The 16,215-nt window shown below is 55.4% G+C and overlaps 1 protein-coding gene across 5 annotated transcripts in view; it reads left to right on the top strand.

Annotated features, from left to right (window-relative positions):
- Nucleotides 1-16,215, top strand: part of STK32B (serine/threonine kinase 32B) — a 397,346-nt gene that overhangs the window by 370,705 nt on the left and 10,426 nt on the right. For 4 of the 5 annotated variants that reach the window (XM_060655452.3, XM_060655455.3, XM_078446274.2 and 1 more), the window contains 4 exons: nucleotides 1,780-1,896; nucleotides 3,789-3,914; nucleotides 6,701-6,832; nucleotides 7,547-7,611. In XM_060655452.3, coding sequence (XP_060511435.1) covers nucleotides 1,780-1,896; nucleotides 3,789-3,914; nucleotides 6,701-6,832; nucleotides 7,547-7,611 — 440 coding nt within the window. Of the gene's footprint in view, nucleotides 1-1,779; nucleotides 1,897-3,788; nucleotides 3,915-6,700; nucleotides 6,833-7,546; nucleotides 7,612-9,769; nucleotides 10,389-16,215 lie in introns of those variants that run through there. The other variant, XM_060655453.3, reaches the window with a different exon arrangement.

Genomic DNA, 16,215 nt, shown 5'->3' with positions numbered 1-16,215 from the left:
CAAGGTCCCCGTGGGTCTCGCAGCCTCAGTGTCCCGACTCCTAAGATGCAGAGGTGGGAGTGCTCCATCGCCTGAGGTCCTCCAGCCTCCAGCAGCTGGTTTTCCAGGTGCGGCTGGGACAGGGTGGGAGGCATGGTTTTCTCCAAAGGCAAAAAGATGGGAAGAAGCGATCCTGAACCGCCCAGAAACTGACATCTCCGCTCTCAGTTAATGCTCATTCCTGCGACTTCTAATCATGGTAGCCGTTATGGGGGCAAAGGTAGAGGCAGGCAGCAGCCTCGGGAGGAAATTCTGAAACGTCCATTACTGGAACTATCCTCCACTTCCCATTAAGTTGGAAGACAGTGTTTGAAGACATACGGTAAATAATGTTAGCACATCTAGGTAGCCGGCCTTTCTAGGCAGCCCCAGGTTTTGCTTTTGATCTACATGTTACAGGGCAAAAGGGAGAGTTCCCAGCTTGATTGGCAGATGAAGGAGGAGGCAGCCAGTCCGGAGGAGGTGCCCTTCTGGGTGGACACATCGCAAGTCACGGGCACGCTCCCGTGGGCAGGCGTGTTCCCCAGGGGAGCCCCGTTTGGTGAAGATAAAGACGTTCCAGGGAACGGTCATGCACCCAGGGCTCAGGACCCCCTCACCTTCTTGGCTGGCGGCTCCTAGTGGCAGCAGCCCCGTGGGAATTCAAGTTCCACGGGATTGGAGCCCACACCCTGTGAGCCCAGTACGGGCTCTGACCCACAGCCGGTCTCTAGTCAGTGTTTGTGGATGGACAGGCTCATCATGCCCGTCACTGGGCTCTGAGGTCTGCTGGACGGCCGGGGCCCACCTTCAAGGACCCCACCCCTACAGGAATCCCACAGCAGTCAGGTTCACGGGGACGGCGATGAGCTCCTTGCTCTCGGTTTGTCTAGTTGTTACACCACCCGTGCTCCGAAGTGACTGCCGATGCCAGCCCTGAGCCTTTGACCGTATGCAAACCTCAGAGCATCTTGGCCCATGAAGCTGGGGGGAGGGTAAAGAAGGGGAGGGAATTGGGAGGGGGCCGAGGCAGAGGGAGTGAGCTGATGTTCAGACACTGTCCCAGCCATGTCCCCAGAGTCCCACTCAAGAAAGACTAACCAAGTTCCAGGTCTTGAGAGGTTCTTAGAAGGAACAAACTGCCCAGGGCAATGTTTGGAAAACAAGTCAGGAGGGTTAATGCTCTGCTGAGCTGGCCAGTCGGAGAACAGAGTTATGCCTCCTCACTGTCGGGGTGGTGCAGGGGGAGGGTGGTAGATAGAAGCCCTGCCTCCCCACATCCATCCACCCCACCAGACCCAGACCTGGGTGATTCCAGCCCGCTCACTCCCAGCTGGTTCAGCCAGCGCAGGGAAAGGTGGAGGTGAGGCCCACCGGCAGGCAGGGATTTCGACCGGAGGTGAGGCTGGGAGTCCAGTGGATGATGAGAGCCACCCCACCCCCAAGCCTGGAGTCAGGACTCGGGAGTTAGGCTGTTGGATGTGGATCCTGCCTTTGTCACTTAGTGGCTATGTGACCTCGCTTTAACCTCCTGTGGCCATAACAGAGCACCCACCTGCCGGGTTCGGGCACTACCCTACAGGTCTAATCCCTGTTGGCACGTGGGTCTGGGCCACCTGCTCTGCCGTGAAAGAGGAACACCCACTGTTCCCTAAAGGGAAAGAATAAACCACCCCCTTGTAAATATACAGGTTTAACCACGTGGGCGGCGTCTTCTGGTTGGCCCTCTCTCTGATTCCCTCTCTGGTCCTTTGGTTGCAGAGACCGTATGAAATCCACTCGGCCACGCCCATTGATGAGATCCTCAACATGTTCAAGGTGGAGCGTGTCCACTACTCCTCCACGTGGTGCAAAGGCATGGTCGCCCTGCTGAAGAAGGTAAGGGGACAGCCCCCAGCCTGCCAGTCCCGGGGGCTAAAGTCATTTAGTGCAGAAGCAGGCATCCCACCAAATTCTGGAAGGAGAGAGGAAACAGAATGCCAGTGGTGGAGTTGATCAAGTCAGTAGAGCCCTGACACCACATCGTGAGCACGGGCACCCATCCAGTGAGTCGGAGAACCGCTATCCTGAATGGGGATCTCCCATGCGGCACTGGAGTGGAGTATCCGTTTAAAGTTTATGTATTTATTTGGGGTTTAAAAAAAACTTTTTAAATGTTTATTTATTTTTGAGTGAAAGAGAGAGTGTGAATGGGAGAGGGGCAGAGAGAGAGGGAGACACAGAATCTGAAGCAGGCTCCAGGCTCCGAGCTGTCAGCACAGAGCCCAACGCGGGGCTCAAACCCACAAACCGTGAGATCGTGACCTGAGCCGAAGTCGGACGCTCAATTGACTGAGCCACCCGGGCACCCCTATTTATTTATTTTGAAAAGAGAGAGAGAAAGAGAAAGAAAGAGACAGAGGGAGCACAAGCAGGGAAAGGACAGAGAGATAGGGAGAGAGAGACAGAGAGAGAGAATCCCAAGCAGGCCCCGTGCTGTAAGCGCAGAGCCCGACTTGGGGCTCGATCTCAGGAACAGTGAGACCACGACTTGAGCAAAAATCAACAGATTAATTGCTTACTGAATGAGCCACCCAGGCGCCCCTAGAGGCTCTGTTTAAATCTGCACCCATCGTTTGGGGCAGCCCCGAGGAGGAGGCTGCCACGACCAGCAGAGGTGACCCTGCCAGGTGCCCTCACACTGGTGTGACCACAGCCCACCGGCTGGGCGCAGCTGGGACATTTCTGCAGCGTCGGGGGCGGGGCGGGGCGGGGCAGGCAGCAAGTCGGCAGTGGAGTTCCGACTTCCAGCTCCCACCTGTGGGCAGCCGGGTGCCAACCCCCCCCCCTTAGCACATGCCACGTCCTTACCAATCCCCTGGGGTCTCACCCTAATCGTGATCTGAAAGTGGAAGAATTGTGTGTCTTTGCTCTTCCTAATCTGAGAGGAGGAAACAGGCAGGCAGCCTCCCGCAGCCCACCGGAGTTCTTTGTGCAAGGCAAGCCGGAGTGTTTTTGGAAAAGCTGAAAGCCCCGCGTGGGTGCAAGGTCATACTCTGGGGCTGCTTTTTAGGTCGCACCACCCCTTAGTAGTAGAAACTCTATTTGAGGAGACACTAAAAATTATACCCTTGGCCACAAATGAGGCCACGCCATCAGGCCACAGAGGTCACCGCTTAGCCATCCGGGGATAAATTTTATTACACTTTCAAACGTTCCACCACCAAGCTGACCCTCTCAAGATGAGGTGGCCAATTCTCCTTCTATTTAATTGGAAGCCTCTGCAGACATCAATGAGCATGGGCTGTGATGCTGTGATGGGGCGCCAGTCCTCGAGGACGGCGAGGTGGCTGAAATCCAGTCCCTGCCAAAGAGCCCCTTGCTGGGTGACCGTGAGGAAGCAGCCGGACCTCTCAGTTCCTCCCTGTCACTCAAAGAGGTGAGTGTAGGTGACGCTCCCGGCAAGAGCAACCCAGAGCACAGTGTTGATGGCACATGAAAAGCAGAAGCACCTGCAGGGCGCCTGGGGGCTCAGTCGGACACGACTTCTGCTCAGGTCATGATCTCAGAGTCAAGAGATCGAGCCCCAGGTTGGGCTCTGCACTGAGCGTGGAGCCTGCTTAAGATTCTCTCTCTCTCTCTCTCTCTCTCTCTCTCTCTCTCTCAAAAAAGGAAAAAAAGCAGAGGCACCTTCATTTTCCCAGGATTCCTACCTTCAGAATCCCCGCTAACCTCAGCGGGGCACACACCTCAAGCAAACGTGTTTAAGCACTTCTGCCTTCTGCCCGCAGCTCCTGACCAAGGACCCCGAGAGCCGTCTGTCCAGCCTTGGTGACGTCCAGAGCGCGCCCTACTTGGCCGACATGAACTGGGATGCGGTGTTCGAGAAGGCGCTGACACCCGGCTTTGTGCCCAGTGTGAGTGAGGGTCTCATCCCATGCCACGCCGTCCCTCTGCAGGGTCCCCTGCCCTGCTCTGAAGGCAGACCAGAAGCTGGTCTGGGAGGCCTCTGTCGGCCGTGGCCACAGGAGCGCCGGAACGTTCCCATTGCAGTGAGACTTAGTGTGGATTTGGACCTCATCTGCCAGGTTTCTCTCCTGGCAGAAGGTCTTTGTGGGCACGGAGTGTTCTTTGTTTTATGGAGTCACACCCACCGTGTGTGTCACCTACCCATTCATCCGGCCACCCACCGCCCCGCCAGCCTGTACTCGCTGAGCGCCTACGGACGCAGGCCGTGTGTGTGGCTCGAGGAGGTGACTGGAAAGAAAACACTCTTGGTGCCTGTTGTCAGGGGGCTTGCAGATGAGAGCAGGGCTCCTCAACTGTGCTGTTGGGCGCATTAGGGCCAGATGATTCTTTGGGGGGCGGGGGTGTGGGGACCGTCCTGTGCATCCCTGGACTCCATCCACAGATATCGGTAGCATTCCTCGTCTGTGACACCAAAAACATCCCCAGACCTTGCGGGGCATCCCCTGGGGACAGCTGCCCCCCACCCCCTTGACAGCCTGCGGGCTAAGTAAGGGTTTGTGCAAAGAAAAAGCCAATAAACCTACAAAGGCACATTTAGTGACCCAGAGCTGGGTCCTGGAGGGACAGTGCGGGGTCTCGGCCGGGAGCACAGGCTGGAGACTTGGGTTCACTACCGCGTCTGTGACCTCGGGTGTGCTCGGGAGTGGGGTTCTTCACCTAAAATGAGGAGACGAGAGGGATCCATCCCACGCTTGGGCGGAGTAAATGCCAAGAGGCCTCCAAAGGCTCGGAGCAGCGAGCCCTCGGTCCACACCGCCCTCGGAACCGCTATTTTATTAACAGATCCGCCGGGATTCTGGTCTCGGCTCCCTCGGTTGGCTCCCTCAGAATGTTCGCTCTGGATGTGCCAGAGAAATACGGTGGCATCCTTGGTGGTCCCCTTCCGCCATGCTCAGGCCAGGTGGATGAAACCCAGGGATCTTGATGTGGTCCTTTATACGGAGCACAGATTGCCTCAAACAGCCTCCCTGTTGCCACGTGAGCCGTCCCCGAGGCTGGGTGCAGGATGCCCGGGTGACCCTCGGGGCCAATGCCTGCGATCGCCTGTCAGCCTTTGTAGACCTCACCTGCTGCCCTTCCCCAGCCGCACACAAGCACGGTCGTGCACACTCACCTACTCACATGCACGTTTACACTCGCGCATACTCACATGCACCCTCGCACCCATGCACACTCACACTCGCACACACTCGTGCAAATCTCATACTCATGCACGCTCACACTCGTGCGCACTCACGTCCACACAATCACAGGCAGAGGACCCTGCTTCAGCCACACCCAGACGCCTGTGGTTGTCCCCTCTGGCCACACTGTTTCGTAGCTGTGAACCTGTGCTCACGCTGCTTCCTCCTCTTGGGGGGACAGGGGCTCCTCTCCTTGTCCCCCCGGCAGTCTCCTGTCCCTCCTTCCAGACAGCATCAAACCCAGGGACTGGCTCATTTGAGGGTCTCAGTAACTGCCTTCCGGAAGAGAGAAAAACTGAAGCATTGTCTCCGATGGGACATCCCCCAGGCCAGTCCCCCCACCCCCCCACCCCCCCCACTTACCTGGAGTGAATCGCAGCCTCCCTGGTCCTGCACTACACAGAGGCCTGTCTATGCTGGCCGCTAATATCATTCTATTACAGTGACTCTGCCGTCCCCCGAGAGCTTCAGAGGGCAGGGCCCACTTGCCTCGGCTGGCCTCTGCCTGAGACACACTCCAGAGCAATGGGTGGCCCTAGAAGGCACTAGAAGCTCTCAACGTGTCATTGTCTCAAGTGAACGAGTGATCATAATCCTCCAGGACTCAGTGTGCTGTGTGTTCCAGGCACCGGCCTAAAGTTTCGCAAGCATTATCTCATACAGACTCCGTAACAGGGGAGTGGTCTTACTAGAAGTATTCTCATGTTGAGGAACTTACCCACGTTTACTCAGTGAGAAATTAACCTCAGGGATCTGTATCCAGAGCCTGCATTAGAATGAATGAATGAATGAATGAATGAATGAATGAATGAATGAACGAACGGATGGCAGATAAATCAGGCCAGGAAAGACTTGGGCCTAAAATCTGAGTGGCTTTTTGGGGAGAAGTCCCTGTGCACCTCCAGACTGTGGATGATATAACCACTAGGCTGTATTGCCTGACGGGACTGGCGTCCTGAGCGACAGCCACCAGCTGGATCTTGGGTCCACGGCCCAGAAGTCAGGGGCACAAAAGTCCTCCTGACCCAAGTGGGCGGAGCCCCTCCTGGCTCCAGCGGAGGGGCAGGAGGGAGCCAGCTTGGGGAATTGGGCAGATATGGGCCAGAAATAGCATTTTAAAATTAAATTATTAAAAATTATATTTATAGAAGAGGTAGTCCTGACATGAAGATGTGCGTGTGATAAGTGAATACCATCAGATTGGGAGACTGAACTGGGCCCTGGCAAAACACGAAGCTTCGTGGGAAGGAGGCTGAGGAGGAGTGTGGATGTTAACAGGGCCGGGGGAGGAGACACGGGGATAAATGAACCGTGTCTGCCGCGAGAAGGTGTCGCTTCTCTTCCCCAGAAATAAAACGGAAGCGGTGCACCCCACAGTGGTAGTTAGCCATTGTTGAATGAGCGATCGATTGAATGAACGAATGAATGAACACAATCCAGTGGTGGGTGCAACCAAGACAGACCGTGTTTGCTTTTCCGCTTGCTCTCAGAAGGGGAGATTGAATTGTGACCCTACATTTGAACTTGAAGAAATGATCCTTGAATCCAGGCCACTTCACAAAAAGAAGAAGAGGCTGGCAAAGAACAGGTCCAAAGACGGCACAAAGGACAGCTGTCCTCTGGTGAGCGGATCCCCCGGGGGCAGGAATCGCAGGGTCCAGGGAGCCTAAAGGAGGGAGGGGCTGCTGTTTAGCCTAACGGAGGCAACTCACTTCGCCTCTTCAGATACCTCCATTTGCAGTCACTAAGATGCCTCCGCGATTGGGTGGCTTTTCATAGCACAAAACGGAAAGATCGGGCGCCTGGGTGGCTCAGTCGGTCATGCGTCCAACTTCGGCTCAGGTCTTGACCTCACGGTTGGTGGGCTCGAGCCCCGCGTCGGGCTCTGTGCTGACAGCTCAGCATCTAGGGCACCAGGAATAGCGCCCCCGTGAGCACAGAGCTGTCTGGCATCTGTTGTCAAAGAGGATGGGCACCTTGGCAGGACGTTCTTGAGATTCTCTGCTCTGCCCGCCATCCCGCTTCTCCATCAGGTCTCGTGAACATTCAAGCGATTAGGAAGCCACTTCATGAGTTTCCACCCATATTCCATTCTAACGTGACTTTCAGGTTGGATGTAATGGCTGCAGACTGAGGTCGAGACGAACATCCTCATCGACCGGGTTCCCTTTGGCACAGCCGCCCATACAGCCAGGGCCCCTCCAGGCACGTCGCTCGTGCCCCGCCCCCGGCATCTGCAGCCCCATTGAGGTCAAGCTCTGGTCGTCACGGCCTTTGTCGTGTGGCTCCCTGGATGGTGCCCCGTCATTTACTCTCACCTCTCTGCTCTTTGACAGAACGGACACCTGCAGCAGTGCTTGGAGACCGTGCGGAAGGAATTCATCATATTCAACAGAGAGAAGTAAGTCCCCCTCCGGCAGCTGCTGGGCAGAGCCCTCCCAGATGGCACGAGGGCTCCCCGGAAAACGGTGGTCCCTGGAGCCCAGCAAAGCCAGCCACGGTGCTGGAAGGGAAGCAGCAGGTGGCCCCGAGTTCCAATCCCGCCTCCGCCGTGCGAGCCAGGCGCCAACTTCACCTGTCTGGGCCCCGGGGTCTTCGCGGGAAGTTGGGGGGAGGGGGAGCGCGCTGAGCTGGCGCACAGGGAGGCTGGTGCGGAGGGCGCAGGCTCTCCGACGGTTCGGTGCCCGAGCTCTGGATGGAAATCGCCCCGGGCCCGCCACCTCCAGAGTAACCCGAGGCGAGTCTACACCTCACTGAGCCTCATCGTCAGCACTGACAAAATGGAAGTGCCTCCTTTGCGGTGTGGTTGTTGGCAGATTAGATGAGGTTGTGGATACGATGCCTGACAAGGTCGGGGTCCTCATGCAAAGATTACCGTTACCGTTATTATTCAGGGGGGGTGAGCTGGTGTGGGCCGGACGGGGACTCTGGCATCACGGGCTGGCAGGAGCCGGGACGACACCAGGTTAGGAGGGGCTCGGGTGGGTTCTGAGCTGGCGGCCTGACCGGGGCCAGTCAGCAAAGGACGCAGACGGCTCAGGCTCGATCCCAGCAGGATGCTGTCAGGAGCTCATCCAACTGGGACTGATTAAAGCAGGATTTGGGCAGGAGTGGGCTCGTGGGGTGGGGACTGAAGCCCCACACGTGGGACTGGACGCAGACCCGTTCCATGTGACCAACACCGAACGAGGCCTTGGGCTTGCAGAGCCTAAGGGACGCGCTTCCCACGCTCCAGGAGAGCCAGGTGGGGAAGTGCCAGCTTGAGCCCTGGACATCACAGGATGGCGCCACGTTTGCTCCCAGCAGGTGACAGCAGCAGGAATGTGTGCCAGAGGGCAGCCCAGGCAGTGGCTCTCACACCAGGTGCCAGGCTCAGCTTCCCAAGCTGCCATGCCCCGCTGAGTCCTGAGGCCGGGGGGAGGGGAAGGGCATGGGGCCCCAGGAGTGAGGACGGTACACAGAAAGGCAAAACGGAGGGACACAGCTGGTGAAGAAGTTTGATCTCCTGGGACGTCACGGTGTTGGTGGAAGGTGAGGGACTCCGTCCAGGATTGCGTGGGTTCCGGCCAGTGGGCCGCTGGGCAGGGCAGGGCCCCATCCTGCACGGGGTACTGGGACGGGCGAAGGAGCAGCAACCCGACATTTGTCCCGGGTGGCCACAGCTCTCCCGACTAGCAGCCGGGTGCCCAGGTCGGCCCAGGCGGGCACGCCAGGCCAGAAGAGCAGGCCTCGCCACTGGGGGCCCATGTCTGTCCGGTCCCCCTGTTCTTGCCGGCAGGACGCGAAGGGCCTCTGTGACCACAGTCCGTCAGACCCGGGGAAGGTGGCAGCCGATGGGTGGGTGCTTTCCGAGCTCACCACCCTTTCCCTGCGGTCCTGCCGCCTCCGGGGCTCAGGGTCCCTTCCCCGGCCTAGAACTCTGGCCCCAGGAACTTCTGCTCACACCAGCTCGGGCACATTGGACCGGGGCTCCAGGCAGCCTCGTTCTGGACCCTTCCTCCACTCAAGCATGGACTGAGGCGTCCTCAGAGAGCACCCGATGGCAGACGTGAGCCTGTGAAAAGGCTGAGCGGCGACGGACCCGAACAGGCAGCCGTGGCGGCCGCACTGTCCCGTGTGCCGGGAGACGCTTCATCTGGAATCCAAAGAACCCAGATCATTTCCTTTTAAATGAACATGAAAATGAGATACCCCTCCTTGGGTTATTTACGGGTCGCATCTGGCTGCTCTTAGCAGAACCACCACCCTGTAGTGGCTCTGACCAGTAAGATGTTCTTTCTCACGGGGAAAAGTGAATTGATGGGGGAAGTCGCCCGGCCATGCAGAAGACCCCTCAGAGATTTGTGGTCATGCATTTAAAGGGAGGCTGGCGCGGCTGACAGGAGTTGGCAAAGCAAAGAGAGAGAACAGAGTCGTTTTCCAGACGGGGCGGGGGGGTGGGGGGGGGGGCGGATGGGCATGTGCAGAAGCAGGAGACAGGAAAGTAGACGGCTGGCCTCAGGGGTGGCTGCATCCCTGCCTCCCTGCTCACCTGGGCTGCCCACCCTCTCCCTCCCCAGGCCCCGAAGGCTCTGCCAGGCTAGCTCCCACCTGCCATGTGCAAGTATCCAGATGAAGGGCCCGGCTGCGTACCCCGGGATGCTGTCTGAGCACCGCGTGGGCCCCTCCGGGTCCAGCCGCATCCCTGCTCCACGATGAACGTGGGAAGGGGACCACGTGGCATCCACCGCCACCCTCTCTGCTGCAGTTTCTCATCTGTACAATGTCTCCGTTGGCGAGCGCGGGGTGCCCCAAACCAAGAGTTTTCCTTCTAAACCAAGAGAAAAAAATGGGACCTGTCTGTCGCCCACCCCATTCTGCAACCCCGTGTTTAAAGCACCTGCCATGTTGGCACATAGGACCTTCCTATCTGACATCAGCCAGTGGCCAGTGGCCTGACTGGGTAGGGGACCCGGAGATGCTGAGCCAGGCTCCCCGTCACACTCCCTGGGGCCTCACCGACCCCGGCAGCCTCCAGCGGCTAGCGGCTGTCGCTTTCCTCGTCGGCAGACCAGGCCATCCGCTCACAGCACACTGGGCCAGGCTGCCGCTGTGCAGAGGGCTGCAGAGGGAATCAGCAGGGAGCGCGTGGTCACATCAAAATCTCCCGGTTGGGGGGGTCGGTGAAGCATCTGACTTGGGCTCAGGTCCTGATCTCATGGTTTGTGCGTTCGAGCCCTGCGTCGGGCTCTGTGCTGACAGCTCAGGGCCTGGAGCCTGCTTCTGTGTCTCCCTCTCTCTCTGCCCCTCCTCTGCTCATGCTCTTTCTCTCAAAAATAAATAAACATTAAAAAATTTTTTTAAAAAAGTCCCCCAGTCGGGGGTAGGGGGTATTAGCATGTAGGGTTGCCACACCTGTTATGTGTTGAATTGCACCCCGCAAAAAGATATGTTGGAGTTCTAGCCCCAGTATCCTAGAACGTGGCCTCATTTGGACCTAGAGTTGTTGCAGATGTGGTCAGCTGAGATGAGGTCATGTCAGAGTAAGGGGCCCATCATCCAATAGGACTGGTGTCCTGATAAGACGAGGCGCAGACACAGGGAGAAGGGCACAAAGTTCGCCAGCAGCCTCCAGAAGCCAGGGGAGGGGCCTGGACCAGACGCTCCCCACAGACGCTGGCGATGTGTTACAGCTGCCGTAGGGAACGGATACAGTGCCCTCTGAGCCAGAAGCTGAGAGAATAGGCCTGGCGATCTGCGTTTTAACATGTTCTTGGTGTCATGCTGATCCGTACTTTGAGAACTTCTGCTAAGAGAGACCAAGCGTGCCCAGACTGGGCCTCTTCTGGTTGGTTCTGAGCTGGCCACAAGAATCCCGATCTAAAACTGCAGACCTTCCCAGCCGTCTGTCTCCCTTGCTCTGGGGTTGGTGACCTGCATCTCCGAGCCCTCACGGGCTTAAGGGCGCTCCCGGGGGCCTCACCCCTGCACGGCTGCCTGGTATGTGACGTGTGCTTCGTCAGCTAGAACGAGCTGTTGAGCAGAGAAAAGTTCCCCTCCCCCCATGCGATGAGGAAGCTGTCCTCAGCAGGCAGCACCCGGGGGCATCAGCCAGATCCTGAAGGAGATTCGCACTCAGTCCTTTAACAGATGTGCCCTAATCTTGGACTGGACCCTGAGACACCAAAGTGGATCCAGCGGGACCTGTGTCCTTGCCTGCTCGTAGCTAGCACAGGCCACCGTGGGGATGCGGAGGACATGCCCCTGGGCCTGACCTCTCTGGGCCTCAGTTTCTAAAGAGAGGGCAAAATTCAAATTAGCACTGCCTAATATTCTAGAAACACAACTTTATTGCTGAGCTGAGACCTCAACTGGCAAGAGGCCACCAAGCCAGGTGGAGCATCTGTTTCAGGGACTGGTCCAGGGATGCGAAGGCCTGGGCAGCTGAGGCTTCCATTAGTTTGAGAAATGGCGCCGTGGGTCCTGTCCTCCTATTTCTGGCCAGAGATTCGAGCGTAGTCTTTCCAGAAGGTCTTTTCAATAGCATTTGGCGGAGGTTTGCAGAATAAGGAGCCCCTGGTGAGAAAGGAGTTTCAGGAGCTGAATTGCCTATCTGTGTCATCTTGTAAAGAAATCAGCATTTTAAAAATCACATTAAAGCCACGTCTGGAGGCCCTAAAAATGTTGTATTTGAAAGATGTGGGCTACTGCATGTGTGGTACTTATTAATACTGTTAACGATGGTCAGTGACGTTGGTGTAGGACTTTATGGTTTCAGATCATGTTCCTTTAATCCAGATTTGTCAGCCTCGGCCCTGTCAACGTCTGATGACTACGGACGTCAGTTGTTTGATGTGGGGACTGCCCTGCCAGCTTTCGTGGCCTCTGCCCATTAGACATCAGTAGCACGACCAAAACTGACCCCAGACACGGGCTGATGTTCCCCAGCAGACCAGTTTCCCCCAGTTGGGGGTCACTGCTTACTCCTTACTTGCCACCCTTTTCCTGAGAGGCATATTAGCGTTCCCAACGTCTGCAGCTCTGAACTGGGATACGAAGGATTTGAAATCTGATCTTCCAACCCCAGATCCTGGGCTCTTTCTGCTGCGTGTGTGTTCATCCAGCTGTCCAGGAGAGGTTTACTCAGCATCTCCCGGGGGTTGGATATAAGCGGGCATAGCCGGGAGCAAGCCCCTGTTCTCGTGGGGCTCACGCTCGGGTGGACTGAGGACCTGAAGGCAGGGGGTACTTTCCCTAAGTGGCGTCTTTGAGGCGGGCCCTCAGCGCGTCCAGGCGGTGCAGCGGCTCGCGTGTAGCGACACCTTTTTATTGGGCACCTGCCCCATGCGATGCAGTCAGTACGTCCATCCTGTGGGCCAGGCGCTTTTACTCCCCCATGTAACAGGGGAAGAGGGGCAGACGAAACGTGAGTTGAGGGCACATGACTAGGAGGGCTGCGGTTCCATGGAGGTAATCAGGCTCCAGGGTCCAAGCACTAGGTCGAAATGCAAGACGGTCCATCGCCCTGCACATTTACTGTGGAACAAGGAGTCTCCACTGGCTCTGTAGATGGCGTCTGTTGGTGAATCCGGACACGTTCCAGGTGCAAGATGGTACAAGTTAACGTGACAGCGGTCTGTCCTGCTTCCCCATCCTGAGAAAACACAATAGCGAGCCGCTGCAGGCTCGGCTGAGGACGAATGTGGGAGGCCTGGAACAATGACAGATGAATAATCAAAACATGATTAAAGTTTGGTGACCTCATCTTCCCCGGGGAGGGGGGGGGGGCTCCCTGGAGACCCCAGGCAGTGAGATAGGGACCCTCTATTGCGGCCTGGAACTGCTGGGGGAATGGAGGTTAAGCAGCGTGAAGTTACGATTCACTTCAGGCTTGGGAACTGGGTGAACGGGGCAAGCCCTGGTCCTGCTGCCCTCGGGGCTGTGAGCAGGGGGGGCAAGTGGGGTGGGGCGGGTCCCAGCCTCTCTGCCCCTCGGCCTCCGCATCAAGGGCTGGCCTTGACTTTACAAGGTCCGTGCCATTTGCAGAGGACTTTGACTCCCCTCTGACCTCTTCCCCGTGGGGAAGGCAGGAAAAGGTTATATCTGCGTCTCATGGATGAATCAGTAAAGGAGGAACCTTCACCTTCACCACTGGCATGTCCTCCACCCCCTTTGCTGGGAAGAGGTGAACTTCAAGGACCCCGCCTTCCGAAATCAAGGCCAGTGCATTTTGGTTCTCTCTAGTCTTTGGTCCAGTCTGTGTGGCCCCAACGTCATTTATAGGTGAGCACAGCCAGGACGGGGAGCCAACAAAGAGCTGAGAGCACCTCCTTTCTAAACCGTGGGGTGGCGGGAGCACCCGCAGCCCTCTGCTCATTCCGTTCTCATCACGGCTCCATTCATAGGATTGTTTTTTTCCTACCATTTCGCAGTCAGAGAAACCGATTAAAGCCTAACTCTGACTGTCGTGGCATCTCTGAATCTCAGAAGAGTCCTGAGGCTTTACTGCCCACTGAGGCAGAGAAGAAGAGCACGGACGACTGTGGTGGGTGAGGCCAGGCTTTCTGGGATCGCTGCTCCGTGAAACAAGGTGGCGCCGTTCCAAAGCCCAGGAAGATGGTCAGGGAAGATCAGCTCAGCGACCTAGAACAGCAGGAGGAATTTCAGCCACAAGTGAAGGGGGCCCGCAGGTGCTTGGATTGCAGAATCCTGACAGTTGCATGAAAACTCTGGATCAGGAAATCACACGGGAGGCGGGGCCCTCTGCCAAATCCTTTAAGAGAAACTGAAGCCTGGTTTAAAAAAGGGCTACTGATCCTGGGGCATGTGGGTGATGCAGTCCATTAAGCGTCTGACTCTTGATCTTGGCTCAGGTCATGATTTCACTGTTCGTGGGTTCAAGCCCCGGGTCGGGCTCTGTGCTGATGGTGGGGAGTCTGCTTGGGATTCTCTCCCTTTTTCTCTCTGCCCCTGCCCCACTTGTGCTATCTCTCTCTCCTTCTCTCTCTCTCTCTCCAAAATAAATAAACATTTAAAAAAAATTTTAAGGGCTACTGATCCTGACACATTCACCCCCCAGTGAAAGACCCCGGAAAATACAGCATGGCAGGTTTCCAGTGGGCCAAGAGGCAACACACGGTCCCTCACAGATAGCTGAGTCCATACAGCCCTGTTTCTCTTAGAAGCACATGCTGTCACTGGTCTGCTCAGACGTCAATTATTTAAAGTCCCGTCTTCTTTCACCTGCAATTAGTTCTCCAGAGTAAAATATGCCCATTTTGTATGGGACTATTTATAGGCCTTATTAAGTCCTTTGTGAAAGGAGGCTGTGCATGAATTTGAAAATTAGAAACAGGGATCTAATGGTCTGTTTTGAAGTAAATACCGTTGTTGTTTTAATCCTGGTCTAATTTTCTCTCTGTGCCATCTAAGAATCTCATTGCCAGCCGATTAAATGAAAGAATACTATCGCTTTGTGAATATATTGAAAACCTGTTATATGCCATGCGCTGGGCTTGGTACAGTTACATTTCATCCGAAATAAATCCTCACCATAACCTTGATTTGTAAATATTGACATCTAGAGAGAAGGAGGTGCCTGAAGCCAGCAGTCAGTGTTTTTGCAGAGTTGGGATCCCACATAGTCCAGAGTTTCTCAAGCTCGTATTCTTTCCACTGACTCTTACCTTTAACTGTTTTAAATGTCAGAACTTTAATTAAAATATCCAAGGGAAGCAAACAAATGGTGTCACTCAGAATGTATGTAAAAAACAGAATACAATGGAGGAGGGCACCTGTTGGGATGAGCACTGGGTATTGTATGGAAACCAATTTGACAATAAATTGCATATTCAGAAAAATAATAAATAAATAATAAATAAATAAATAAATAAATAAATAAATAAAAACAGAACACAAACAGTAAGATGGTCTGAAATAAGTGCTTAGAGGCAATTGGCAACTTCTCTGCGGGTCCTTAATGTTAATGCCCTCGGCTTTCTCTAGCTCTGGGCCGCCCCCAGAATCCTTATGAAAAATCCTCATGTTTTCCGCCTGAAATGGCTCTTTTGTTGGTTGCCTTGTGTCCCCCAAAGGGATATGATGAACTCCTGGCTGCCCCCCACCCAGTACTGTATTTGGAAATAGGGTCTTTGCAGAAGTAATCAAGTTAAGATGATGTCAAACTAGACTAGGTATATCCAATGACAGGTCTCTCTAAGGAGAGGGACATTTGAAGACAGAAGTGGCCACAATCTGAGGGATGCCAGGGATCGCTGGCAAACACTGGAAGCCCGAAGACACAAGGAAGGATTTACCCCAGGCCCCTGCGGACACCTCGGTGTTAGACGTCTGGTCTCCGGAACTTTGAGGGAATATATTTCACGCAGTTGCTGGTACATCACCAGGGAGCCGTGAGGAGCATACACACCTGCCAGGGACCAGTGAAGGCTCCGTGCCCGGCAGTCATTAACCCTTGATTCCTCCCAAATTTTAACCAAAATGTTAAGCGTGCCTATTAGTCTCAGAAAGGTTATTTTACAAAGAGTGCAAACTAAAAAGTGTAGTGACTTCAGAAGCATGGACGTTTGACATGTAAATGAATTAGTGATATTTTAATACATTTAATAACCATACACATATGTGCCGTTGCTTCCCCTGGAAGACTTGTGGCCCTGGGAGGTCACAAAGACAGACACCAGCATAAATGGTGAATTCTCTTGAGGCCCTCGTGGCTGCTAGGGTTGGAGATAAAAAAGCAAATGGCTTAGGTGAAATGGGACTCTCGCTCGTTCCTCCTTCCAGGGAGTCCTGCTTCTCTGTACATTGAGGTCATTTTCTTTTACGGTAAACCCGTTCTTCCCACACAGTGGAAGACACAGTGCGGAGACCTCGAGCCTCCCACCTCTACCACCAGACCCAGGAAAGCAGACAAGAGAGGAAGCTTGAAGGAAAGTCACCAAGGAGAAAGCTTGCTGCATCTCAAACGCAAGAATCCCAGGAAATGGCTCTGATTGGCCCCACTTGG

Source organism: Panthera onca, chromosome B1 (assembly GCF_046562875.1).
Source record: "Panthera onca isolate mPanOnc1 chromosome B1, mPanOnc1 haplotype 2, whole genome shotgun sequence".
Taxonomy (NCBI): Eukaryota; Metazoa; Chordata; class Mammalia; order Carnivora; family Felidae; genus Panthera; species Panthera onca.
The sequence above is the reverse complement of the archived record's forward strand: the minus strand, read 5'-3'. Positions and strand labels throughout refer to the sequence as shown.